This window comes from Notolepis coatsorum, assembly GCF_963971535.1.
Source record: "Notolepis coatsorum genome assembly, chromosome: 7".
Taxonomy (NCBI): domain Eukaryota; kingdom Metazoa; phylum Chordata; class Actinopteri; order Aulopiformes; family Paralepididae; genus Notolepis; species Notolepis coatsorum.
Genome location: NC_140171.1, coordinates 176112836 through 176138879, shown reverse-complemented (window position 1 = coordinate 176138879; position 26044 = coordinate 176112836). Strand labels below are relative to the sequence as shown.

General features: G+C 48.0%; 1 protein-coding gene across 2 annotated transcripts in view; it reads left to right on the top strand.

Moving 5' to 3' along the window:
- The window catches only part of pex6 (peroxisomal biogenesis factor 6), a gene marked incomplete at its 5' end in the record, with an annotated part of 108421 nt that overhangs the window by 5192 nt on the left and 77185 nt on the right, over nt 1–26044 (top strand). For both annotated transcript variants that reach the window (XM_084318075.1, XM_084318074.1), the window contains 3 exons: nt 5855–6024; nt 25527–25610; nt 25819–25933. In XM_084318075.1, coding sequence (XP_084174201.1) covers nt 5855–6024; nt 25527–25610; nt 25819–25933 — 369 coding nt within the window. The remainder of the gene's footprint in view (nt 1–5854; nt 6025–25526; nt 25611–25818; nt 25934–26044) is intronic.

Sequence of the window (26044 nt, the reverse complement as noted above, 5' to 3'; positions counted from 1 at the left end):
CAGCCCCACATGCAGTGGTTTCAGCCCCAGCACACTGATCCTCCAATGCAACTTAATTAAACCCCTCTGTCCCAGAAAGGCATTTCCCCATAGACGGACCATAGAAAAGACACAAAAATTAAATAATACCATCAACATGGAATATGTTCTCTAATAACCTTGTTAGTTATGTACTTTTTTTTCATGAATACAGTTTATTTAGACATCTATCAGCTGGTGAAGTTGACTGGTAGAACAGCATCTATCTATCAGCTAGGGATGGGCATTTTTTTTGATCAACCTTTTCTCCCATTTTCTATTTTTCTCACATCCCAATTTCGTATCATCCAATTCTAGCCTCCCCTGTCTCGAACGCTGCTAGGCCATGCCTCCCACAAGCCGGCTGCAATGTGGACGAAGCCTTACATCACGTGTCCCCTCCGGTACTCGAGGAAGCAGCCGTCGCATCTTTTCACCTGCACAGCGCGATCTCTCAGCGGCGAGGGTCTGCGTTTGGAGGGACACGCCGCCCCCGTCGCTTCCTGATTCTGCTGCGCAGGCGCACCAACCGACCTGTAGGAGTCGCTGTCCACAACGTCCGATCCCCACCCATCAGCTTCCCACCCCCTAACACTGCCAATTGTGTTAGTATGAACGACCAGCCAAGCTGGTAGCATTGCGGAGAGCTGGGCTCGAACCCAGCGTCTCCTGCATTGGTGGTGAGCGCCTTGCCCACTACACCACCTAGCCGCCCAGGGATGGGCATTTTTGACTGCCATGAAACGTCTTTTGACGTCATTGCGGGCCATGCTCAAGTTGCCGGAGGACGCTGTACAGCGTCCTTATATCAATATTTCAAAAATCTGCGATCTGATTCATATGTCCCCTCCGCTGGCCTGAGATCCACCAGCAGGACCCACTGAGCTCTCTGGCGGTTCAGGAGCGCCATCTGGTGGCCGATCGGCGCAATCGCCAAACAGGATGTGCCATAGAGGTTGTGCTAGACGTCCGTAGTATTTCCGGGCGCTCGCTATAGGTCATGGGACTCTGGCTCGTCACGCTACACAGTGATCGATTGGCAATAACTCGATAAACAACATGATTTGGACGTATATACCATTATACAAGCTGGAGATGGACCGGGTAAAAATATATCCCATAATGATAAGATTTCTACTCTACGATGATCGCCCAACGGCGCGCGGAGACTGGGGTGAGTTTCAGCGTGTAACGTTACCGTCTTCGATACTAACTGCTATTATCAACATTTGACCCACATTAGATGATTGGTATAACGCTGCCCACGGAATTATAAACGCCCCCTCGCCCATCCGGTCAACATCAGATGACGTGTAGTAACTTCTAGAAGTACGTCTAGTTGGAATTTTTTATATCGCGCTGATTGCCATCAAACTGTATTTCATCATCAATATAATGCATTTGGGGCTATATATCACGTTCTGGAGAAAGCTGCAGAAAGAGATGAAAACATACTTATACATTAGACCAGGGGTGGCCAACCCGCGGCTCGCGAGCCGCATGCGGCTCTTTGCCCGTCAATGTGCGGCTCTTCCATCCATAAAAAAAAAAAAAATCTTTTTTTTTATGTCACTCATTCCATAAGGACGTAGAATAAACATTTACAATTTTTTTTTAAATGGTCCATTTGCATGTTCTTGGTATCTGAATCTAGGGACATAATATGGATCAGTGTCAGAAATAGTGTGTCTGTTACTAGGCTTGAGTAAATCGTAATGAACCAAAGGAGAATATCAATTCTATTTAAAAAAAAATATATCTTTGACTGTGAATAACACCATGCTAAAATTGACCAGACCTGAAAAATCTAAGCAAATGAATAAAGGGAAGATGATTAAACAGAAGGTTTTGTAGATACAGTACTGAATTCTGCCATCTTTTTTATAATGTAAATTTCTCCACCATTTTTCATCATATTGCAACACCGTTTTTTGCAAGACGTTCACAGAAAGGTAGAGAAACTAACTGCGTTCTGTTTTATGGCAATAACGTTCAGGTTTGTGGGAGATAATCCGAAAAAATAAGAGAAATTAAAAAGTAAATCCAGAAGTCAGATGATTGACAGGGGCTGGTGTGAGCTGGGTAGGGTAGTTTTTCGAAATTTGAAAGCCCTGAGTCTCTTCCTTCAAAAGACTACACTCACTTTTGGCTGTGCCACTTCCTCCTGTCAATATGCGCCGGTTTCCGACTCAATGCCCTGAGATTTCTATAATCTTATATTTCACTAATAACAGTTAAAATAATTGGTAAACAAACGTAATGCTGAAAATATACACTTTTACTGTATATCTCGGGCTTAAGAGGTTAACCCTGTGAGGCCCAAATTAAAAAGAAATTAGCAACTTCAGAGGCCAGAGGGTGGGACATATAAACACATTTACTATAAAATAGCATTGTGAGGCTGAACAACAGGACCAATTGACTATACATGTGCTTAAAGGGGAACTATCTTATAAATGGCCTTTTTCAGTGTTTACCATTGTTTCTTAGCTATGTGGACTTATATTAATAGGATATATGTCTCTAATTCTCATATTGGCGCATTCTTCCAATTCTCTCACAATATTCACCCTCACTGAACTGAGTCATCTGAAAATGTGCATATCTGTGATGTCAGAGATTTCTCAGCTGCATAATAATGTGGCAGTTGATGTGGCAGTTGGCACCAGGCCACACAGTGGTTGACGCCCAGCCTCAAAACGGCTTAAGATCTTGAGGTAGAAAAATGCGGTTTTTAGTACATTTACATTTACATTTACATTTAGTCATTTAGCTGACGCTTTTATCCAAAGCGACTTACAAGTTCTGTACGACAAGCCATCAGGAAGGGCACAACTCTATCAGCTGAGCAACAATGTTCATCAAAGTGTTGAGTGCTACAGTGTAGGTTAGTTTATTAGGACAAGTGCATGACAGTACGGTTAGTTAGGGTTAGATTTTTTTTTTTTTTTTTTTAATTCAGATAATGGTTGAAGAAGTGCGTCTTTAGTCGACGGCGAAAGATTGGACGTGATTCGGCTGTCCTAACTGGGGTGGGTAGTTCATTCCACCATTGTGGGGCAAGGACTGAGAATAGGCGACTTCTCTTTGATGACCCTCCGGGAGCTTGGATAGGAGTAGGTCTGAGGCGGCCAGAAGATGCAGAGCGTAGGGGTCTTGAGGGTGTGTAGTTAGAGACCATTGACCGGAGGTAGGCGGGAGCGGTTCCCTTTGCCGCACGGTATGCTAGGTCGAGGGCCTTGAAGCGGATTCGTGCAGCAATGGGGAGCCAGTGCAGGTCCCTAAGAAGTGGGGTGACATGGGCCGACTTCGGTAGGTTTGAGATCAGGCGGGCCGCTGCGTTCTGAATGAGTTGAAGAGGCTTAGTGGCAGTGGCCGGGAGGCCAGCGAGCAGTGCATTGCAGTAGTCGAGGCGGGAGATGACTGTTGATTGGACGAGGAGTTGGGTGGCTTCTTTTGTCAGGAAGGGGCGTATCCTTCTGACGTTGCTCAGGAGGAATCGGCAGGTTCTGGTCGTCGCTGCGATGTGAGCAGAGAAGTTCAACTGGTCGTCGAAGACAACACCAAGGTTCTTGGCGGTCGGGGACGCAGTCACAGCTGCATTCTCGACTGTGATAGTACTTGATTAGAAATACAAAACAATGTATTTTTTTTTGAAAAAAACCTAGGTGTTCCATAGACTCACAGGAATTGTGTAAAAGTGCCCAAATAGTGAAAGAAATAGTAAAATAGTTCCCCTTTAACATTTTTTAAATAAACATAATTTTTTTAAATGGCTAAAAGTGTTTTTGTAATTTTGCAACCGTGGGTCTCACAGGGTACTTTTAACCCTGTGAGGCCCAAATAAAAAAGACATTAGCAACTTCAGAGGCCAGAGGGTGAGACCTATAAACACATGAAGGGTGCCGTGACTGAAAAAAAAGGTTGAGAAACGCTGGTATATGGTGTGGCTCTTTGTGGTACCACAGTCATTTTTGTGGCTCTTAGTCTCTGACTGGTTGGCCACCCCTGCATTAGACCATACTTTACTATGAATATGTGAATGAAAAAGTTTAACGTTGCTACACAATGAACAATACATATAGGACTTTGAATGGGCCCTAATAATGGCAATGTAGCAATAGAATTTAAAAAGTTATAGCCCTGCAAAGAAGGGGACTTTCTCCATAGACAAATAGAGCTGGCAATCTATGGTATATCATGAATTTAACCTTAGGCAGCCAAAGTGTTAAAGAAAAATCCAGATTGATTGATCGCATGCTATACTCGATTGATCGTGTATTACTCGAAAAGGGGAAAAAAACTTAAAAAAAATATATAATTCGAATTTCTTTTTTTTACTTAATTTTTTTTAACTTATTCACTTATATATGTTCTATGTTTTCATAAAAATTTATAATTTCGATAAATTTTTTTTGTTGGTTTTTCTTATAGCTACAAGTAATACTCATGCCCATCCCTACTATCAGCACATCAGAGCAACTTACATCCAAATTAATGGGCAGACATTTTGCCATCTTTCCTCCAGTTCTTCAAGAACACAGCATGGTTGATACCAAGAGGTTACTGCTTGATGGCTTTACAGATACAAGGTGCACTATGCAGTTTCAGATGTTGTCTGTAATTAACCAGTGACTTCAAATATGAAAGAAAAACTGATATGTATTATTGATAGACAGATTAATTGGTTCAGCCGATTAATCGGGACGATGTCTGGCATTTTGGAATAATCAGCATTGCCTGATTAACTAAATGTTAGCTCTTGTGTCAGCCCTGCAAGAGTTAAGTGAATCCAAAGAAATATATTTGTATTTTCAGTTTGTTTATTTAGTTTGCTACATTTGTTGATTTAAAATAATAAGTGCAGAGTGTGGATCTACTAAAGAATGCATTTGTTGTGTCCAATTTGTTAATATTAAATAGTATTTGATCAGATGCAAAAAAAAAAAAAACATATCAGCATTATATCGGCCATTGGCCACACAGCTTTCTAAATATCGGCATCAGCCATTGAAACCCATATCTGTCAATATGTATAACAGATTCCTAGACCTGGAGGACTCAGGAGGGGTCAGGCAGAGGTCAGGCAGGGGTCAGGCAGGGTGAACTGACCTCTCTTTAGACCCCCTTGGCCCCTTTGACCGGCAATATCTCTCAGTGTTTCCCACAGGATTTTCAGAGACTATGGGGGTGAACCTTGGCCCCTCTAGGGGGGTCCGGGGGCAAGCTCCCCCGGGAACTTTTTTTTTTTTTTCTTTTTTTTTTTACATTTTAAAGTTAAATGCATCAATCTGGTGCACTTTGAGAGCAAAATAAAGAGGCCAGATCTATGATGAACTTTGTGCTCAAAACACAAAATCCACTAGACCAGTGCTTCCCAATCCTCTCCTCGAAGCACCCCAGCCGTTCAATGTATTTGTTAAATTCCACCACCAGTACACCTGATTCAACTTAACAAGCCCTTTATTAGTTGAATCAGGCGTGCTGGTGGTGGAATTTAACAAATACATGGACCAGCTGGGGCATCTTGAGGAGAGGTTTGGGAACCACTGGACTAGAGCAGACATTTGAGCCATCAAAGAAATGAAGCAAAAGTGGTTACCTGTGTTGAACTGGCTTATTTTTTAGAAAATAAAAAGATATACTGGATTACTATTACGACTACTACCACTGCCAATACTACTGATACATCCCTATTGGCAAACTTTATATTTAAAAAATATATAATTGGTTCATTATACAACTGTGGCGGGACTACTTAGGGCACAGTCTAGGTAATTAATGGGAAACCCTGTCACTATAACTCATTCACTCACGGTCCTTGTTTCTTCAACAGCGATGGAATACCAACCGTCCGCAGCCGGGACCTCGACTCTCAGAGAGTCCTTCGCGGTCGGCAGCACCACCGTTTGCCAAGGAAATTCATCTTGAGCCCATCGCCTCTCCGGAATACAACCCCCACGGTCCCTTCGACAGCATCCTGCACCAGCACTTCACCATTCCACGGTTAGTCAACTATATGGGAGGGAATGGAATTGTGATTTGTCTGTTTGTTAACCCTTTCACATCCGCGGAGCTAATGATGCTAATGATGGAGCATCGCCGTCGGTTGTGTGATAGTAAAGGGTTAACCTTCTGTCGTGTGGCAGTGAAAGGGTTAAGTATAGTAGATCTTCACTATTTACTGAGGGGATATCGGGATATTATTTCAGCATATATTTGCTTTTTTGGGGGGTATTTCATGACATGGTGTGATGGGGGTATTTCAATCACTCCTGTCTGCGTGTCCGTATCGGCCACAGCGCCTACAGTTCTGATCCAATTTACATTAAACATTATAGCACATTATAGGCCAAGGACTGGAATGTTCGAATATCTTTCAAGTCACACTGAAACTTCTCGTTAGACAGAGTTTGGCCCCTCTGACTGGCATTATCACTGCAACAAGTCACACTGAAACTTCTCGTTAGACAGAGTTTGGCCCCTCTGACTGGCCCCTCACACTGAAACTTCTCGTTAGACAGAGTTTGGCCCCTCTGACTGGCCCCTCACACTGAAACTTCTCGTTAGACAGAGTTTGGCCCCTCTGACTGGCCCCTCACACTGAAACTTCTCGTTAGACAGAGTTTGGCCCCTCTGACTGGCCCCTCACACTGAAACTTCTCGTTAGACAGAGTTTGGCCCCTCTGACTGGCCCCTCACACTGAAACTTCTCGTTAGACAGAGTTTGGCCCCTCTGACTGGCCCCTCACACTGAAACTTCTCGTTAGACAGAGTTTGGCCCCTCTGACTGGCCCCTCACACTGAAACTTCTCGTTAGACAGAGTTTGGCCCCTCTGACTGGCCCCTCACACTGAAACTTCTCGTTAGACAGAGTTTGGCCCCTCTGACTGGCCCCTCACACTGAAACTTCTCGTTAGACAGAGTTTGGCCCCTCTGACTGGCCCCTCACACTGAAACTTCTCGTTAGACAGAGTTTGGCCCCTCTGACTGGCCCCTCACACTGAAACTTCTCGTTAGACAGAGTGTGGCCCCTCTGACTGGCCCCTCACACTGAAACTTCTCGTTAGACAGAGTGTGGCCCCTCTGACTGGCCCCTCACACTGAAACTTCTCGTTAGACAGAGTTTGGCCCCTCTGACTGGCAATGTCACTGCAACAAATTCACTCACTCATTCACTCGCAGTCAATGACAATGACAAAGTATTTTATTTATCTTAATTAATTTCCACCATCCATTGACATCAATACTGAGGGAGACGGAACTTTTGTTTTGAGCTCAACAGGGAGCCACTACACAATAAAAGCCTCGGTCTGGACTCCGGTTAATCAGCTCTGTGGTACCAGTTTACACCATGGCCCAAACCTCCAATAAAAAAAACAAAATACAAACTTCAATTGTTTATTATCACACTATGACTACGTGGAAGAATCTATTTCTCTAATCCTACATTCCTTTGTCTTTGATCAAGACAATAGGGAGGTGTAGTCTGATTGATTGATTGATTGAAAACTTTATTAACAGATTGCAGAATGGGTACAATACAGTACGGCTCAATACACACAATTGTTAACCAGACCAGAGAGACTTTCGTCTTGTTTACATCAGGGTCCCCCATTTTCAATTAATCAGGACATATATGACATACATGACATACAGATAGACAGTACTGCTACATCTATACATTTATGACATACCAGATTTGCTAATACAGTACTGTTTGTGATACAAAAATAGTCCAGAAAAGGGAGTATATACATTTGTCGTAAAAACTGTACATTGGAGGAGGTTGGGTGGGGTTGGGTGGGGGGGGGTTGGGTAGGAGGGGTTGGGGGGGAAACACTGTACAACTGTACAAGCACAACTGTACATTGGAATATTGACAACCATACTAGGTAATTTACTGTACATTGGAGGGGGTTGGGGGGGGGGGAACACTACAAACAAGCAAAACTGTACATTGGAATATTGACATACTAGGTAATTTACTGTACATTGGATGGGGTTGGGTTAGGACATTTACAGGGGTCAGTTTCGAATTGCAGTCTCCCGTAGGTGTTCTTTGAGTCTGACGTCACTGGTTGTTACACCCGTAAAGGGATGTATCATTGGGAAATGGATTATCGGCTATTGTAACAATTCTGCCGCATGAACATTGGAAAGCTTTCCATTTTTGCACAAAACGAGTTCCCTTCTATCACTAACATTATTGTTTAAGCATTTTTGGTTGAATATATATATATTTTTTAGTTGCGAATATTTTCATGTTGAGCTATAGATTGTGGATGAATACGCACAGAAAGGTACACCATGAAAATGTTAATGCTTTATTTGTTTTAAACGAGACGATTTAGAAATGGGCAAGGGGGAAATGCAACGCGTTGGACAGAGGGTGGAACATGAAAAACTGCAATGACGTAACCACTACACCTCCCTGTTGGAGATGCAGATTAAAGGGAGGAGAATTTGTAAGACAACTGTAGTACATTAGACGAAGGGAAGTGGTAACTCAACGGGGAAGGTGTTCACATCTCTTTGACCATTGAGTGTATGTTGTTTTAAAAGGAAATTGGGTCGGGAAGATTAAAATAGGTCCCCAAATAATTCAGAATAAATTATTTAAAGCCTGTGGCTACAGTATGTTGTATTGCCAAAGTTTCCCTGAGTCCCTGCAATAATAAGGAAGCTTGAAAAAACAACAAAACAACAACACTGTAGGCTAGCCCCTCAGTCTCAGTTCAAGCTTTATTGTCAATACCAGCGGGATGGGTACCAAATTCGATAAATTTTTTTTTTATCCACTTTTTCTCCCATTTTCTATATTTTCTCCCATCCCAATTTCGTATCATCCAATTCAACCCTCCCCTGTCACGAACGCTGTTTCTTGCCTCCCACAAGCCGGCTGCAATGTGGACTAAGTCATACACAGCACAAGTCCCCTCCGGTACTTGAGGTAACAGCAGTCGCATCTTTTCACCTGCGCAGCTCGATCTCTCAGTGGCGAGGAGTAACGCGTGGGAGGCTCACGCTGCCCCAGACACTTCCTGATTCTACTGCGCAGGCGCACCAACCGACCTGTAGGAGTCGCTCAAATTCGATACTTTTAAGCTACCGAACCGAAACACGTCGGTACTACCGAGTATCGATTCAAGTGAGATACCTTTTTTCTTTTCATGTCAACATTCACACGCACAATATATGCGTACCTAGGATTTGACTTGATTCAACAACAAAGCAGTCGGAGCAATGGCAAGCCGAAAACGGTCGAAATTGTAGTTATTTGAAGTTTTGATTTTTTTCACGACTGAGGTAGGTAAATAAAAATGTTTGAGACTAAAGTACCGAAAAAAAGGTACCATTGGGTACCGGTATCGATTCACAGTAGTGATGCACGATATATCGGCCGCCGATATAATATCGGCCGATATAATATCGGCCGATATGGCAGTTTTTTTACACATCGGTATCGGTCCGATATCAAGATAGGGCCGATATTAAAAAAACAAAAAAACAAAAAAAAAACGTTTTTTTTTTTTTTTTTTTTTTTTCAATCTTTTTTTCTTCTTCTTTTTACATGTTTTGGCCTTAAATAGTTTCAAAATATCAGTCATTTCTGAAAATAAGTTACAAAAGTAAAAAAATTATGCGTTTTGGAAAATAGTTCTTTATTTGATTATCATAAAAAAGTGTTTTCTATACAGAGATATCGACATCGGTAAATATCGGTATCGGCCAGAACAGCAATATTAATATCGGTTATCGGTATCGGCCACAATTTTCACATCGGTGCATCACTAATTCACAGGTACCGGTACCGTATCGGTTCAAATGTGAAAGGTACCCATCCCTACGTAGATTTCAATTTGTTTCTCTCAGACCTCCGGTCTACACAAAATATTAAACAGTAACAGCCTAAGGTGCAATATAATGTATCCACAGGATGAAGGATTTGAGCAGAATATTCCATACAATCGAACTGTTGATTGTCCAAAAGTGCTTAGTGTGATTTAGCAGCATTAGAATGTTTTAATAAAAGATTTAATGTTATTTCTTTATTACAAAGTGCTTAGTGCATAACAGTCTGAACCTTTTTTGGGGCAGACAGACAGTTGGCGATCTAGAATTGGGTGCATATGATTACATTAGCTAATACAATTAGATTATAATCTTTTTTTTTTTTTTTTATGTATGTAAAAGTTGTAAAACAGTGTATGGTATATCCAGTATCCACCCTGGTCCTTTGGAAGTAAAGATTTTTTAGTTACTAATGTCTAACGGCAAAATCTTCCAACTAGGGATGTTCGATATTGGCAAATGTTAATGCTTTATTATTATTATAATTTTTTAAACTTCATTTTTTAGCGTTTATCGCTTTTCTGGTCAAGCATGACCGACAGATGCAGGGTGAAACGGGAGGGAGAACAGGGGAAGACATTCGGCAAATGACGGCGGGTCCGGGAATCGAACTCGGAGTCAACCAGATCCGTGACGCAGCACGGTATTCCCCGACGCTTTCGCGTCGAGGTACATGGTGAGCTACTGGAGCTCCCCAATGCTTTATTTGTTTTAAATGAGACGATTTAGAAATGGGCAATAGGGAAATACATTGCGTTGGACAGAGGGTGGAACATGAAAAACGGCAATGACGTAACCACTACACCTCCCTATAGACCAGGAAGTAACCACTACACCTCCCTATAGACCAGGAAGTAACCACTACACCTCCCTATAGACCAGGAAGTAACCACTACACCTCCCTATAGACCAGGTAGTAACCACTACACCTCCCTATAGACCAGGAAGTAACCACTACACCTCCCTATAGACCAGGAAGTAACCACTACACCTCCCTATAGACCAGGTAGTAACCACTACACCTCCCTATAGACCAGGAAGTAACCACTACACCTCCCTATAGACCAGGAAGTAACCACTACACCTCCCTATAGACCAGGAAGTAACCACTACACCTCCCTATAGACCAGGTAGTAACCACTACACCTCCCTATAGACCAGGAAGTAACCACTACACCTCCCTATAGACCAGGAAGTAACCACTACACCTCCCTATAGACCAGGAAGTAACCACTACACCTTCCTATAGACCAGGAAGTAACCACTACACCTCCCTATAGACCAGGAAGTAACCACTACACCTCCCTATAGACCAGGAAGTAACCACTACACCTCCCTATAGACCAGGTAGTAACCACTACACCTCCCTATAGACCAGGAAGTAACCACTACACCTCCCTATAGCCCACATCTCCCACCTCATCAGTGTTTGCTCCTGGTACAGTCTGTCAGCAGGATCAGGGTTCACACAAGGTCCTTGAAGTGCTTAACACTTTGAGCGCCACGCTTAGCAGGTATCTCTACCGCTAGATGGCCAGCTTGATGGTCGTTTCCGCGGTGTTTCACTATATTTGCAAAGCTGTGTGTGTTTTGTATTATAGCTGTGGAGACAATGGTGTGGCTCATTTGACAGACATTACTTGTAGTGCAAAATAATAATAAATAAAACAACAGCCTAGAGGCTTTTAAATACAACAAGGTCATAGACACTGACAGATATTTCACAGACACCAAGCAATGCTGTTGCATTTCATGGCAATCACACAGACCATCGTTCACAGTTTCACACCAAACTTTGAGGGAAGGGGTGCATGTGTATTTGAGCACACCTGACGGCTGTTGTTATGCAAAGACAGCTGTGGTCACGCCGTGCAACCGGCTCTGTGAGCAGAAGCACGCACATGCACGGATGTGCACGCGCGTGCACACAGGAATGCGCTGCACTCGACTGATGCGCCAACTTGCTAAGTACCCACCTGGCTACTTTGCATATCAATAGCGCCGGTCGTCAGGTGTGTTCAAATACGTTCTCAGATACATTCACACACAACTTGTGAATGAAATGTGTTACATCCCATTCGTAGAGGCAATTAGGCACTGTCTTTAGTCTGTGCGCACGCAAGGGAACATTTATGCACATGTGCGGGAGCGAGCGTGCACGTGGCGTCATTAAAACACAGTGCAACCAGTTTTGAAATCAGTAACGCAACACTGCTTAGCGCGTGCACATGTCTCGTCCCTCGCCGTGTGCTCACCTGGCTACTTGTCTTTGCAGGACAATGGCTCAGGTCTTCAGAGTCTCAAGAGACCTGAGCTCAGAGATGGAACAAGCAGCCGTTTTCCGTGTGGTCCAAGTGCCGCGTCGCGTCACTGTTTATTATCGTGTAACATTGTTTTGGATGGTAAAAAAGTGCAGGGGACATGTCCCCCGTGTCCCCCCCCATAATTACGCCCCTGGCGATTACCAGTGTATATGTCTATACACGTTTCGATGGTAAAATACGCTTAGGCAATGGAATTTCGAGGCGATCAATGTGAATCTCTGTTCAAGCAGGAGGCGGAGCCCCTACCAAAAAAAAAAGGAAGACGTGTATCTTAGACACTGTAGTCAGACTGAGGACGGCGTAGCTTAGACGCTGTAGGTCAGACTGAGGACGGGGTAGCTTAGACGCTGTAGTCAGACTGAGGACGGTGTAGCTTAGACGCTGTAGGTCAGACTGAGGACGGTGTAGCTTAGACGCTGTAGTCAGACTGAGGACGGTGTAGCTTAGACGCTGTAGTCAGACTGAGGACGGCGTAGCTTAGACGCTGTAGTCAGACTGAGGACGGTGTAGCTTAGACGCTGTAGTCAGACTGAGGACGGTGTAGCTTAGACGCTGTAGTCAGACTGAGGACGGCGTAGCTTAGACGCTGTAGTCAGACTGAGGACGGTGTAGCTTAGACGCTGTAGTCAGACTGAGGACGGGGTAGCTTAGACGATGTAGGTCAGACTGAGGACGGTGTAGCTTAGACGCTGTAGTCAGACTGAGGACGGTGTAGCTTAGACGCTGTAGTCAGACTGAGGACGGGGTAGCTTAGACGCTGTAGGTCAGACTGAGGACGGTGTAGCTTAGACGCTGTAGTCAGACTGAGGACGGTGTAGCTTAGACGCTGTAGGTCAGACTGAGGACGGGGTAGCTTAGACGCTGTAGTCAGACTGAGGACAGGGTAGCTTAGACGATGTAGGTCAGACTGAGGACGGTGTAGCTTAGACGCTGTAGTCAGACTGAGGACGGGGTAGCTTAGACGCTGTAGTCAGACTGAGGACGGGGTAGCTTAGACGCTGTAGTCAGACTGAGGACGGTGTAGCTTAGACGCTGTAGTCAGACTGAGGACGGTGTAGCTTAGACGCTGTAGTCAGACTGAGGACGGTGTAGCTTAGACGCTGTAGTCAGACTGAGGACGGGGTAGCTTAGACGCTGTAGGTCAGACTGAGGACGGTGTAGCTTAGACGCTGTAGTCAGACTGAGGACGGGGTAGCTTAGACGCTGTAGTCAGACTGAGGACGGTGTAGCTTAGACGCTGTAGTCAGACTGAGGACAGGGTAGCTTAGACGCTGTAGTCAGACTGAGGACGGTGTAGCTTAGACGCTGTAGGTCAGACTGAGGACGGTGTAGCTTAGACGCTGTAGGTCAGACTGAGGACGGTGTAGCTTAGACGCTGTAGTCAGACTGAGGACGGTGTAGCTTAGACGCTGTAGTCAGACTGAGGACGGTGTAGCTTAGACGCTGTAGTCAGACTGAGGACGGTGTAGCTTAGACGCTGTAGTCAGACTGAGGACGGTGTAGCTTAGACGCTGTAGTCAGACTGAGGACGGGGTAGCTTAGACGCTGTAGGTCAGACTGAGGACGGTGTAGCTTAGACGCTGTAGTCAGACTGAGGACGGTGTAGCTTAGACGCTGTAGTCAGACTGAGGACGGGGTAGCTTAGACGCTGTAGTCAGACTGAGGACGGCGTAGCTTAGACGCTGTAGGTCAGACTGAGGACGGTGTAGCTTAGACGCTGTAGGTCAGACTGAGGACGGTGTAGCTTAGACGCTGTAGGTCAGACTGAGGACGGTGTAGCTTAGACGCTGTAGTCAGACTGAGGACGGTGTAGCTTAGACGCTGTAGTCAGACTGAGGACGGCGTAGCTTATACGCTGTAGTCAGACTGAGGACGGTGTAGCTTAGACGCTGTAGTCAGACTGAGGACGGTGTAGCTTAGACGCTGTAGGTCAGACTGAGGACGGTGTAGCTTAGACGCTGTAGTCAGACTGAGGACGGTGTAGCTTAGACGCTGTAGGTCAGACTGAGGACGGGGTAGCTTAGACGCTGTAGTCAGACTGAGGACGGGGTAGCTTAGACGCTGTAGTCAGACTGAGGACGGTGTAGCTTAGACGCTGTAGTCAGACTGAGGACGGGGTAGCTTAGACGCTGTAGGTCAGACTGAGGACGGTGTAGCTTAGACGCTGTAGTCAGACTGAGGACGGGGTAGCTTAGACGCTGTAGTCAGACTGAGGACGGTGTAGCTTAGACGCTGTAGGTCAGACTGAGGACGGTGTAGCTTAGACGCTGTAGGTCAGACTGAGGACGGTGTAGCTTAGACGCTGTAGGTCAGACTGAGGACGGTGTAGCTTAGACGCTGTAGTCAGACTGAGGACGGTGTAGCTTAGACGCTGTAGTCAGACTGAGGACGGTGTAGCTTAGACGCTGTAGTCAGACTGAGGATGGTGTGGCTTAGACGCTGTAGGTCAGACTGAGGACGGTGTAGCTTAGACGCTGTAGTCAGACTGAGGACGGTGTAGCTTAGACGCTGTAGTCAGACTGAGGACGGTGTAGCTTAGACGCTGCTGTAGGTCAGACTGAGGACGGGGTAGCTTAGACGCTGTAGTCAGACTGAGGACGGGGTAGCTTGGACGCTGTAGGTCAGACTGAGGACGGGGTAGCTTAGACGCTGTAGTCAGACTGAGGACAGGGTAGCTTAGACGCTGTAGTCAGACTGAGGACGGTGTAGCTTAGACGCTGTAGTCAGACTGAGGACGGTGTAGCTTAGACGCTGTAGTCAGACTGAGGACGGTGTAGCTTAGACGCTGTAGTCAGACTGAGGACGGGGTAGCTTAGACGCTGTAGGTCAGACTGAGGACGGGGTAGCTTAGACGCTGTAGTCAGACTGAGGACGGTGTAGCGTAGACGCTGTAGTCAGACTGAGGACGGTGTAGCTTAGACGCTGTAGGTCAGACTGAGGACGGCGTAGCTTAGACGCTGTAGTCAGACTGAGGACGGTGTAGCTTAGACGCTGTAGTCAGACTGAGGACGGGGTAGCTTAGACGCTGTAGTCAGACTGAGGACGGTGTAGCTTAGACGCTGTAGTCAGACTGAGGACGGGGTAGCTTAGACGCTGTAGTCAGACTGAGGACGGTGTAGCTTAGACGCTGTAGTCAGACTGAGGACGGTGTAGCTTAGACGCTGTAGGTCAGACTGAGGACGGTGTAGCTTAGACGCTGTAGGTCAGACTGAGGACGGTGTAGCTTAGACGCTGTAGTCAGACTGAGGACGGTGTAGCTTAGACGCTGTAGTCAGACTGAGGACGGTGTAGCTTAGACGCTGTAGTCAGACTGAGGATGGTGTAGCTTAGACGCTGTAGTCAGACTGAGGACGGTGTAGCTTAGACGCTGTAGTCAGACTGAGGACGGTGTAGCTTAGACGCTGTAGTCAGACTGAGGACGGGGTAGCTTGGACGCTGTAGGTCAGACTGAGGACGGGGTAGCTTAGACGCTGTAGTCAGACTGAGGACGGTGTAGCTTAGACGCTGTAGTCAGACTGAGGACGGTGTAGCTTAGACGCTGTAGTCAGACTGAGGACGGTGTAGCTTAGACGCTGTAGTCAGACTGAGGACGGTGTAGCTTAGACGCTGTAGTCAGACTGAGGACGGGGTAGCTTAGACGCTGTAGTCAGACTGAGGACGGGGTAGCTTAGACGCTGTAGGTCAGACTGAGGACGGGGTAGCTTAGACGCTGTAGTCAGACTGAGGACGGGGTAGCTTAGACGCTGTAGGTCAGACTGAGGACGGGGTAGCTTAGACGCTGTAGTCAGACTGAGGACGGGGTAGCTTAGACGCTGTAGTCAGACTGAGGACGGTGTAGCTTAGACGCTGTAGGTCAGACTGAGGAAAGGGTAGCTTAGACGCTGTAGTCAGACTGAGGACGGTGTAGTTTAGACGCTGTAGTCAGACTGAGGACGGTGTAGCTTAGACGCTGTAGGTCAGACTGAGGACGGTGTAGCTTAGACGCTGTAGGTCAGACTGAGGACGGTGTAGCTTAGACGCTGCTGTAGTCAGACTGAGGACAGGGTAGCTTAGACGCTGTAGTCAGACTGAGGACGGTGTAGCTTAGACGCTGTAGGTCAGACTGAGGACGGTGTAGCTTAGACGCTGTAGTCAGACTGAGGACAGGGTAGCTTAGACGCTGTAGTCAGACTGAGGACGGTGTAGCTTAGACGCTGTAGTCAGACTGAGGACTAGGGATGCCCCCCGGACCCCGGTTTTAAACGGGAACCGGTACTATATTAGAAAATACCGGAGTATTTATAAGCTCTGACGTCCTCGGTACTGCTATCGATACTCTAGAGAAATTATTATTATTATTATTATTATTATTATTATTATTTAAAAGTTGCGAACGATCCTCTCTCTGTCTCTGCACGAGAAGCGAGCCGCAGCCAGCGAGTCAAGTATTACACACACTCCTCGCGAGTCGCTCGCTAGTGCTACACATAGACATACGGGTACTACATACGGGTACTCCTTAATGAAAGTGCTCCCCGACGCCCCGTGCTATAGCGCTCTGCACACAGACAGCAGCTCTGCATGCACTGAGTCGTGATCATGGCGGATAGAGCGAAGCGTTCTAAAGTATGGATATACTTTACAAGGGTCAATGCCGACAATGCACGTTGCCACAAGTGCAACAAAACATTTGCCAGTAAGGGTGGCAATACGAGCAAATCAATTTATCAAAACATCTGTTGGCAAAACATGATATTAGTGTGCAGAAATGCGCGTATTCGACTGCCTTGCGCGCAGTGTTCCATCTGCATACTGCAGCCGTAACCCAAGATACGGAGTTGCCTAGGCTAATAACGAATTATTACAAATAGGCTAATAAACAAAACAATTGTTTAGCTACAAATACTACAATCTATAAACTTTTTATAGATCGTCAAGCTGAGGCGTCAGCCACTATGTCCCAGCCCAGTGAGCCCAGGGCCACCACACATCCTCCCTCTACCTCCCTCCACCACCCAAAGTCCTTTCTCCCTAGCAGCTAGAGGAAGGATGACAGAGGATAGGGTGAACGAGTGTCACAGTTCTGTTAGCCTTTTGCATTTGTTGTTTATTATAAAAAGTCTATAATTCAGAGTCAGACACATTTAAAACATTGTTGCTGCTGTTGCTGAAGAAATTATATTAATTTATTATATTTATTTATAAAGTTATATAAAAGAACATTGCTGCTGCTGTTGCTGAAGAAATTATATTTATTTATAATACTTATTTATAAAGTTGTATTTATAAATAATAAAGCAATGTTGATTCTGTTCTTAATTAATTGTCTTTTTTTCTTGCAAAAAAATAACCAAAAAGAACCGATAAGAGTATCGATAAAGTACCGAACCGTTAAGCAGTATCGATAAGAGTAGTAGTATCGATAAAATCCTAACGATACCCATCCCTACTGAGGACGGAGTAGCTTAGACGCTGTAGTCAGACTGAGGACGGTGTAGCTTAGACGCTGTAGTCAGACTGAGGACGGGGTAGCTTAGACGCTGTAGGTCAGACTGAGGACGGGGTAGCTTAGACGCTGTAGTCAGACTGAGGACGGTGTAGCTTAGACGCTGTAGGTCAGACTGAGGACGGTGTAGCTTAGACGCTGTAGGTCAGACTGAGGAAAGGGTAGCTTAGACGCTGTAGTCAGACTGAGGACGGTGTAGCTTAGACGCTGTAGGTCAGACTGAGGACGGTGTAGCTTAGACACTGTAGTCAGACTGAGGACGGTGTAGTTTAGACGCTGTAGTCAGACTGAGGACGGTGTAGCTTAGACGCTGTAGTCAGACTGAGGACGGTGTAGCTTAGACGCTGTAGTCAGACTGAGGACAGGGTAGCTTAGACGCTGTAGTCAGACTGAGGACGGGGTAGCTTAGACGCTGTAGGTCAGACTGAGGACGGTGTAGCTTAGACGCTGTAGTCAGACTGAGGACGGTGTAGCTTAGACGCTGTAGTCAGACTGAGGACGGTGTAGCTTAGACGCTGTAGTCAGACTGAGGACGGCGTAGCTTAGACGCTGTAGGTCAGACTGAGGACGGGGTAGCTTAGACGCTGTAGTCAGACTGAGGACGGTGTAGCTTAGACGCTGTAGTCAGACTGAGGACGGTGTAGCTTAGACGCTGTAGTCAGACTGAGGACGGTGTAGCTTAGACGCTGTAGTCAGACTGAGGACGGGGTAGCTTAGACGCTGTAGGTCAGACTGAGGACGGGGTAGCTTAGACGCTGTAGTCAGACTGAGGACGGTGTAGCTTAGACGCTGTAGTCAGACTGAGGACGGCGTAGCTTAGACGCTGTAGTCAGACTGAGGACGGGGTAGCTTAGACGCTGTAGTCAGACTGAGGACGGTGTAGCTTAGACGCTGTAGTCAGACTGAGGACGGCGTAGCTTAGACGCTGTAGTCAGACTGAGGACGGTGTAGCTTAGACGCTGTAGGTCAGACTGAGGACGGGGTAGCTTAGACGCTGTAGTCAGACTGAGGACGGGGTAGCTTAGACGCTGTAGTCAGACTGAGGACGGTGTAGCTTAGACGCTGTAGTCAGACTGAGGACGGGGTAGCTTAGACGCTGTAGGTCAGACTGAGGACGGGGTAGCTTAGACGCTGTAGTCAGACTGAGGACGGTGTAGCTTAGACGCTGTAGTCAGACTGAGGACGGGGTAGCTTAGACGCTGTAGGTCAGACTGAGGACGGTGTAGCTTAGACGCTGTAGTCAGACTGAGGACGGGGTAGCTTAGACGCTGTAGTCAGACTGAGGACGGTGTAGCTTAGACGCTGTAGTCAGACTGAGGACAGGGTAGCTTAGACGCTGTAGTCAGACTGAGGACGGTGTAGCTTAGACGCTGTAGTCAGACTGAGGACGGGGTAGCTTAGACGCTGTAGGTCAGACTGAGGACGGTGTAGCTTAGACGCTGTAGTCAGACTGAGGACGGTGTAGCTTAGACGCTGTAGTCAGACTGAGGACGGTGTAGCTTAGACGCTGTAGTCAGACTGAGGACGGTGTAGCTTAGACGCTGTAGTCAGACTGAGGACGGGGTAGCTTAGACGCTGTAGTCAGACTGAGGACGGCGTAGCTTAGACGCTGTAGGTCAGACTGAGGACGGTGTAGCTTAGACGCTGTAGGTCAGACTGAGGACGGTGTAGCTTAGACGCTGTAGGTCAGACTGAGGACGGTGTAGCTTAGACGCTGTAGTCAGACTGAGGACGGTGTAGCTTAGACGCTGTAGTCAGACTGAGGACGGCGTAGCTTATACGCTGTAGTCAGACTGAGGACGGTGTAGCGTAGACGCTGTAGTCAGACTGAGGACGGTGTAGCTTAGACGCTGTAGGTCAGACTGAGGACGGTGTAGCTTAGACGCTGTAGGTCAGACTGAGGACGGTGTAGCTTAGACGCTGTAGTCAGACTGAGGACGGTGTAGCTTAGACGCTGTAGTCAGACTGAGGACGGTGTAGCTTAGACGCTGTAGTCAGACTGAGGACGGTGTAGCTTAGACGCTGTAGTCAGACTGAGGACGGTGTAGCTTAGACGCTGCTGTAGGTCAGACTGAGGACGGGGTAGCTTAGACGCTGTAGGTCAGACTGAGGACGGTGTAGCTTAGACGCTGTAGTCAGACTGAGGACGGTGTAGCTTAGACGCTGTAGTCAGACTGAGGACGGGGTAGCTTAGACGCTGTAGTCAGACTGAGGACGGGGTAGCTTAGACGCTGTAGGTCAGACTGAGGACGGGGTAGCTTAGACGCTGTAGGTCAGACTGAGGACGGGGTAGCTTAGACGCTGTAGTCAGACTGAGGACGGTGTAGCTTAGACGCTGTAGGTCAGACTGAGGACGGTGTAGCTTAGACGCTGTAGTCAGACTGAGGACGGTGTAGCTTAGACGCTGTAGGTCAGACTGAGGAAAGGGTAGCTTAGACACTGTAGTCAGACTGAGGACGGTGTAGTTTAGACGCTGTAGTCAGACTGAGGACGGTGTAGCTTAGACGCTGTAGTCAGACTGAGGACGGTGTAGCTTAGACGCTGTAGTCAGACTGAGGACAGGGTAGCTTAGACGCTGTAGTCAGACTGAGGACGGGGTAGCTTAGACGCTGTAGTCAGACTGAGGACAGGGTAGCTTAGACGCTGTAGTCAGACTGAGGACGGGGTAGCTTAGACGCTGTAGTCAGACTGAGGACAGGGTAGCTTAGACGCTGTAGTCAGACTGAGGACGGTGTAGCTTAGACGCTGTAGTCAGACTGAGGACGGTGTAGCTTAGACGCTGTAGTCAGACTGAGGACGGCGTAGCTTAGACGCTGTAGGTCAGACTGAGGACGGTGTAGCTTAGACGCTGTAGTCAGACTGAGGACGGTGTAGCTTAGACGCTGTAGTCAGACTGAGGACGGTGTAGCTTAGACGCTGTAGTCAGACTGAGGACAGGGTAGCTTAGACGCTGTAGTCAGACTGAGGACAGGGTAGCTTAGACGCTGTAGTCAGACTGAGGACGGGGTAGCTTAGACGCTGTAGGTCAGACTGAGGACGGTGTAGCTTAGACGCTGTAGGTCAGACTGAGGACGGGGTAGCTTAGACGCTGTAGTCAGACTGAGGACAGGGTAGCTTAGACGCTGTAGGTCAGACTGAGGACAGGGTAGCTTAGACGCTGTAGTCAGACTGAGGACGGTGTAGCTTAGACGCTGTAGTCAGACTGAGGACGGTGTAGCTTAGACGCTGTAGTCAGACTGACGACGGGGTAGCTTAGACGCTGTAGTCAGACTGAGGACGGGGTAGCTTAGACGCTGTAGTCAGACTGAGGACGGTGTAGCTTAGACGCTGTAGTCAGACTGAGGACAGGGTAGCTTAGACGCTGTAGTCAGACTGAGGACGGGGTAGCTTAGACGCTGTAGTCAGACTGAGGACGGGGTAGCTTAGACGCTGTAGTCAGACTGAGGACAGGGTAGCTTAGACGCTGTAGTCAGACTGAGGACGGTGTAGCTTAGACGCTGTAGTCAGACTGAGGACAGGGTAGCTTAGACGCTGTAGTCAGACTGAGGACGGGGTAGCTTAGACGCTGTAGGTCAGACTGAGGACAGGGTAGCTTAGACGCTGTAGTCAGACTGAGGACGGGGTAGCTTAGACGCTGTAGTCAGACTGAGGACAGGGTAGCTTAGACGCTGTAGTCAGACTGAGGACGGGGTAGCTTAGACGCTGTAGGTCAGACTGAGGACAGGGTAGCTTAGACGCTGTAGTCAGACTGAGGACGGGGTAGCTTAGACGCTGTAGTCAGACTGAGGACAGGGTAGCTTAGACGCTGTAGTCAGACTGAGGACGGTGTAGCTTAGACGCTGTAGTCAGACTGAGGACGGTGTAGCTTAGACGCTGTAGTCAGACTGAGGACAGGGTAGCTTAGACGCTGTAGTCAGACTGAGGACGGTGTAGCTTAGACGCTATAGTCAGACTGAGGACGGGGTAGCTTAGACGCTGTAGTCAGACTGAGGACGGTGTAGCTTAGACGCTGTAGTCAGACTGAGGACGGTGTAGTTTAGACGCTGTAGTCAGACTGAGGACGGGGTAGCTTAGACGCTGTAGTCAGACTGAGGACGGGGTAGCTTAGACGCTGTAGTCAGACTGAGGACAGTGTAGCTTAGACGCTGTAGTCAGACTGAGGACGGGGTAGCTTAGACGCTGTAGTCAGACTGAGGACGGTGTAGCTTAGACGCTGTAGTCAGACTGAGGACGGTGTAGCTTAGACGCTGTAGTCAGACTGAGGACGGTGTAGCTTAGACGCTGTAGGTCAGACTGAGGACGGTGTAGCTTAGACGCTGTAGTCAGACTGAGGACGGTGTAGCTTAGACGCTGTAGGTCAGACTGAGGACGGTGTAGCTTAGACGCTGTAGTCAGACTGAGGACGGGGTAGCTTAGACGCTGTAGTCAGACTGAGGACGGGGTAGCTTAGACGCTGTAGTCAGACTGAGGACGGGGTAGCTTAGACGCTGTAGTCATACTGAGGACAGGGTAGCTTAGACGCTGTAGTCAGACTGAGGACGGTGTAGCTTAGACGCTGTAGTCAGACTGAGGACGGTGTAGCTTAGACGCTGTAGTCAGACTGAGGACGGGGTAGCTTAGACGCTGTAGTCAGACTGAGGACGGTGTAGCTTAGACGCTGTAGTCAGACTGAGGACGGGGTAGCTTAGACGCTGTAGTCAGACTGAGGACGGGGTAGCTTAGACGCTGTAGTCAGACTGAGGACGGTGTAGCTTAGACGCTGTAGTCAGACTGAGGACGGGGTAGCTTAGACGCTGTAGTCAGACTGAGGACGGCGTAGCTTAGACGCTGTAGTCAGACTGAGGACAGGGTAGCTTAGACGCTGTAGTCAGACTGAGGACGGTGTAGCTTAGACGCTGTAGTCAGACTGAGGACGGGGTAGCTTAGACGCTGTAGTCAGACTGAGGACGGCGTAGCTTAGACGCTGTAGTCAGACTGAGGACGGGGTAGCTTAGACGCTGCTGTAGTCAGACTGAGGACGGCGTAGCTTAGACGCTGTAGTCAGACTGAGGACGGTGTAGCTTAGACGCTGTAGTCAGACTGAGGACGGCGTAGCTTAGACGCTGTAGTCAGACTGAGGACGGTGTAGCTTAGACGCTGTAGTCAGACTGAGGACGGGGTAGCTTAGACGCTGTAGTCAGACTGAGGACGGTGTAGCTTAGACGCTGTAGTCAGACTGAGGACGGGGTAGCTTAGACGCTGTAGTCAGACTGAGGACGGGGTAGCTTAGACGCTGTAGTCAGACTGAGGACGGTGTAGCTTAGACGCTGTAGTCAGACTGAGGACGGGGTAGCTTAGACGCTGTAGTCAGACTGAGGACGGCGTAGCTTAGACGCTGTAGTCAGACTGAGGACAGGGTAGCTTAGACGCTGTAGTCAGACTGAGGACGGTGTAGCTTAGACGCTGTAGTCAGACTGAGGACGGGGTAGCTTAGACGCTGTAGTCAGACTGAGGACGGCGTAGCTTAGACGCTGTAGTCAGACTGAGGACGGGGTAGCTTAGACGCTGCTGTAGTCAGACTGAGGACGGCGTAGCTTAGACGCTGTAGTCAGACTGAGGACGGTGTAGCTTAGACGCTGTAGTCAGACTGAGGACGGCGTAGCTTAGACGCTGTAGTCAGACTGAGGACGGTGTAGCTTAGACGCTGTAGTCAGACTGAGGACGGGGTAGCTTAGACGCTGTAGTCAGACTGAGGACGGGGTAGCTTAGACGCTGTAGTCAGACTGAGGACGGCGTAGCTTAGACGCTGTAGTCAGACTGAGGACGGGGTAGCTTAGACGCTGTAGTCAGACTGAGGACGGTGTAGCTTAGACGCTGTAGGTCAGACTGAGGACAGGGTAGCTTAGACGCTGTAGTCAGACTGAGGACGGGGTAGCTTAGACGCTGTAGTCAGACTGAGGACGGGGTAGCTTAGACGCTGTAGTCAGACTGAGGACGGGGTAGCTTAGACGCTGTAGTCAGACTGAGGACGGGGTAGCTTAGACGCTGTAGGTCAGACTGAGGACGACGTAGCGCCTGTGGTGCTCAGATCCAGTTTGAGGTAGAACAGCTGCTGCAATCGTCCACATCGAGGACGGCGCAGGGAAGATCACACCACCTTGACAGGCCCAACGGAGGAGCAGCACCAGGGCTATAGTGATAGTATATCATCACACTATCACTGGAGACATCCACTCAGAGAGAGACGGGTTAGACGAGCTCCACTCACAGTCTCACAGAGAGACAAACTGACCACTGACCAACAGACCTGACCACTGACCAACAGACCTGACCACTGACCAACAGACCTGACCAACAGACCTGGCCACTGACCAACAGACCTGACCACTGACCAACAGACCTGCCCACTGACCAACAGACCTGACCACTGACCAACAGACCTGACCAACAGACCTGACCACTGACCAACAGACCTGACCACTGACCAACAGACCTGACCACTGACCAACAGACCTGACCACTGACCAACACACATTTACATTTAGTCATTTAGCTGACGCTTTCCAAAGCGACTTACAAGTTCTGTACGACAAGTCATCAGGAAGGGCACAACTCTATCAGCTGAGCAACAATGTTCATAAAGTGTTGAGTGCTACAGTGTAGGTTAGTTTATTAGGACAAGTGCATGACAGTACGGTTAGTTAGGGTTAGATATATTTTTCTTTTTTTAATTCAGATAATGGTTGAAGAAGTGCGTCTTTAGTCGACGGCGAAAGATTGGACGTGTTTCGGCTGTCCTAACTGGGGTGGGTAGTTCATTCCACCATTGTGGGGCAAGGACTGAGAATAGGCGACTTCTCCTTGATGACCCTCCGGGAGCTTGGATAGGAGTAGGTCTGAGGCGGCCAGAAGATGCAGAGCGTAGGGGTCTTGAGGGTGTGTAGTTAGAGACCATTGACCGGAGGTAGGCGGGAGCGGTTCCCTTTGCCGCACGGTATGCCAGGTCGAGGGCCTTGAAGCGGATTCGTGCAGCAATGGGGAGCCAGTGCAGGTCCCTAAGAAGTGGGGTGACATGGGCCGACTTCGGTAGGTTTGAGATCAGGCGGGCCGCTGCGTTCTGAATGAGTTGAAGAGGCTTAGTGGCAGTGGCCGGGAGGCCAGCAAGCAGTGCGTTGCAGTAGTCGAGGCGGGAGATGACTGTTGATTGGACGAGGAGTTGGGTGGCTTCTTTTGTCAGGAAGGGGCGGATCCTTCTGACGTTGCTCAGGAGGAATCGGCAGGTTCTGGTTGTCGCTGCGATGTGAGCGTATGAGAAGCCATGAGACGTGATAATGTTACCCAGTGATTTAGTGTAGAGGGAGAAGAGAAGGGGTCCTAAAACCGAGCCCTGGGGGACACCCGTCCGCAGGGGGCGGGTGGCCGACAGGGTCCCTCTCCATGACACTTGGTAGGAGCGGTCATTGAGGTATGATGACAGCCATGTCAGCGCAGAGCCAGCCACTCCCATTCCTGCGAGGGCCGCGAGGAGGATCTGGTGGTTGACTGTGTCGAAGGCTGCAGATAGATCTAGGAGAATCAGGACAGAGGAGAGGCCTTTCGCTTTTGCTAAGTGAAGTGCCTCTGTGACCGCAATGAGGGCCGTTTCTGTGGAGTGGCCAGTCCGGAAGCCAGACTGATTGGGGTCTAGGAGGTCATTCTGTAAGAGATAAGCAGTAAGTTGGTTGGATACAGCACGTTCAAGTGTTTTAGAAAGGAAGGAGAGACCACTGACCAACAGACCTGACCACTGACCAACAGACCTGACCTGATCACTGACTACTACTTTATCAAACTGACCCTCCCCATGTGTTGGTCTTGTCTTCTAGACTAACCTGTCAGGGGGACGTCTTGACTGTTGCAGCTGAAGACCACCCAGAGCGACTGGAGAGCAGCGCAGAGGGAATTCAAAGGTATTGCTCTACAAATATTAAAGGATAATTCCAGTTCTTTTTAACCTAGACCCTATTTACATTTTGGTAAATAATGTTGGTCAGAATATAATTTAATTTTTTTATCTTACAAGATATAATGTTGATTGCTAATACAAATAAATCACCCCCCTAACCCCTACTTACCAGTATTGTACTGAGCCCTTCACTGCACTGCTTTGACTGTTAGGTTCCCAGTGGTCTACTTCAAAGTGAAGAAAGTCTGTGGCTCAGCAGAGGAAGAGGAGGATCACAGAGGAAGAGGAGCGTACCTGGCAGACCGCCTGCACACCTCTCTATACCTGGTAACATCTAGAGGAGCAGACAGACAGACAGACAGACAGACAGACAGACAGACAGACAGACAGACAGACAGACAGACAGACAGACAGACAGACACATCTCTATACATGGTA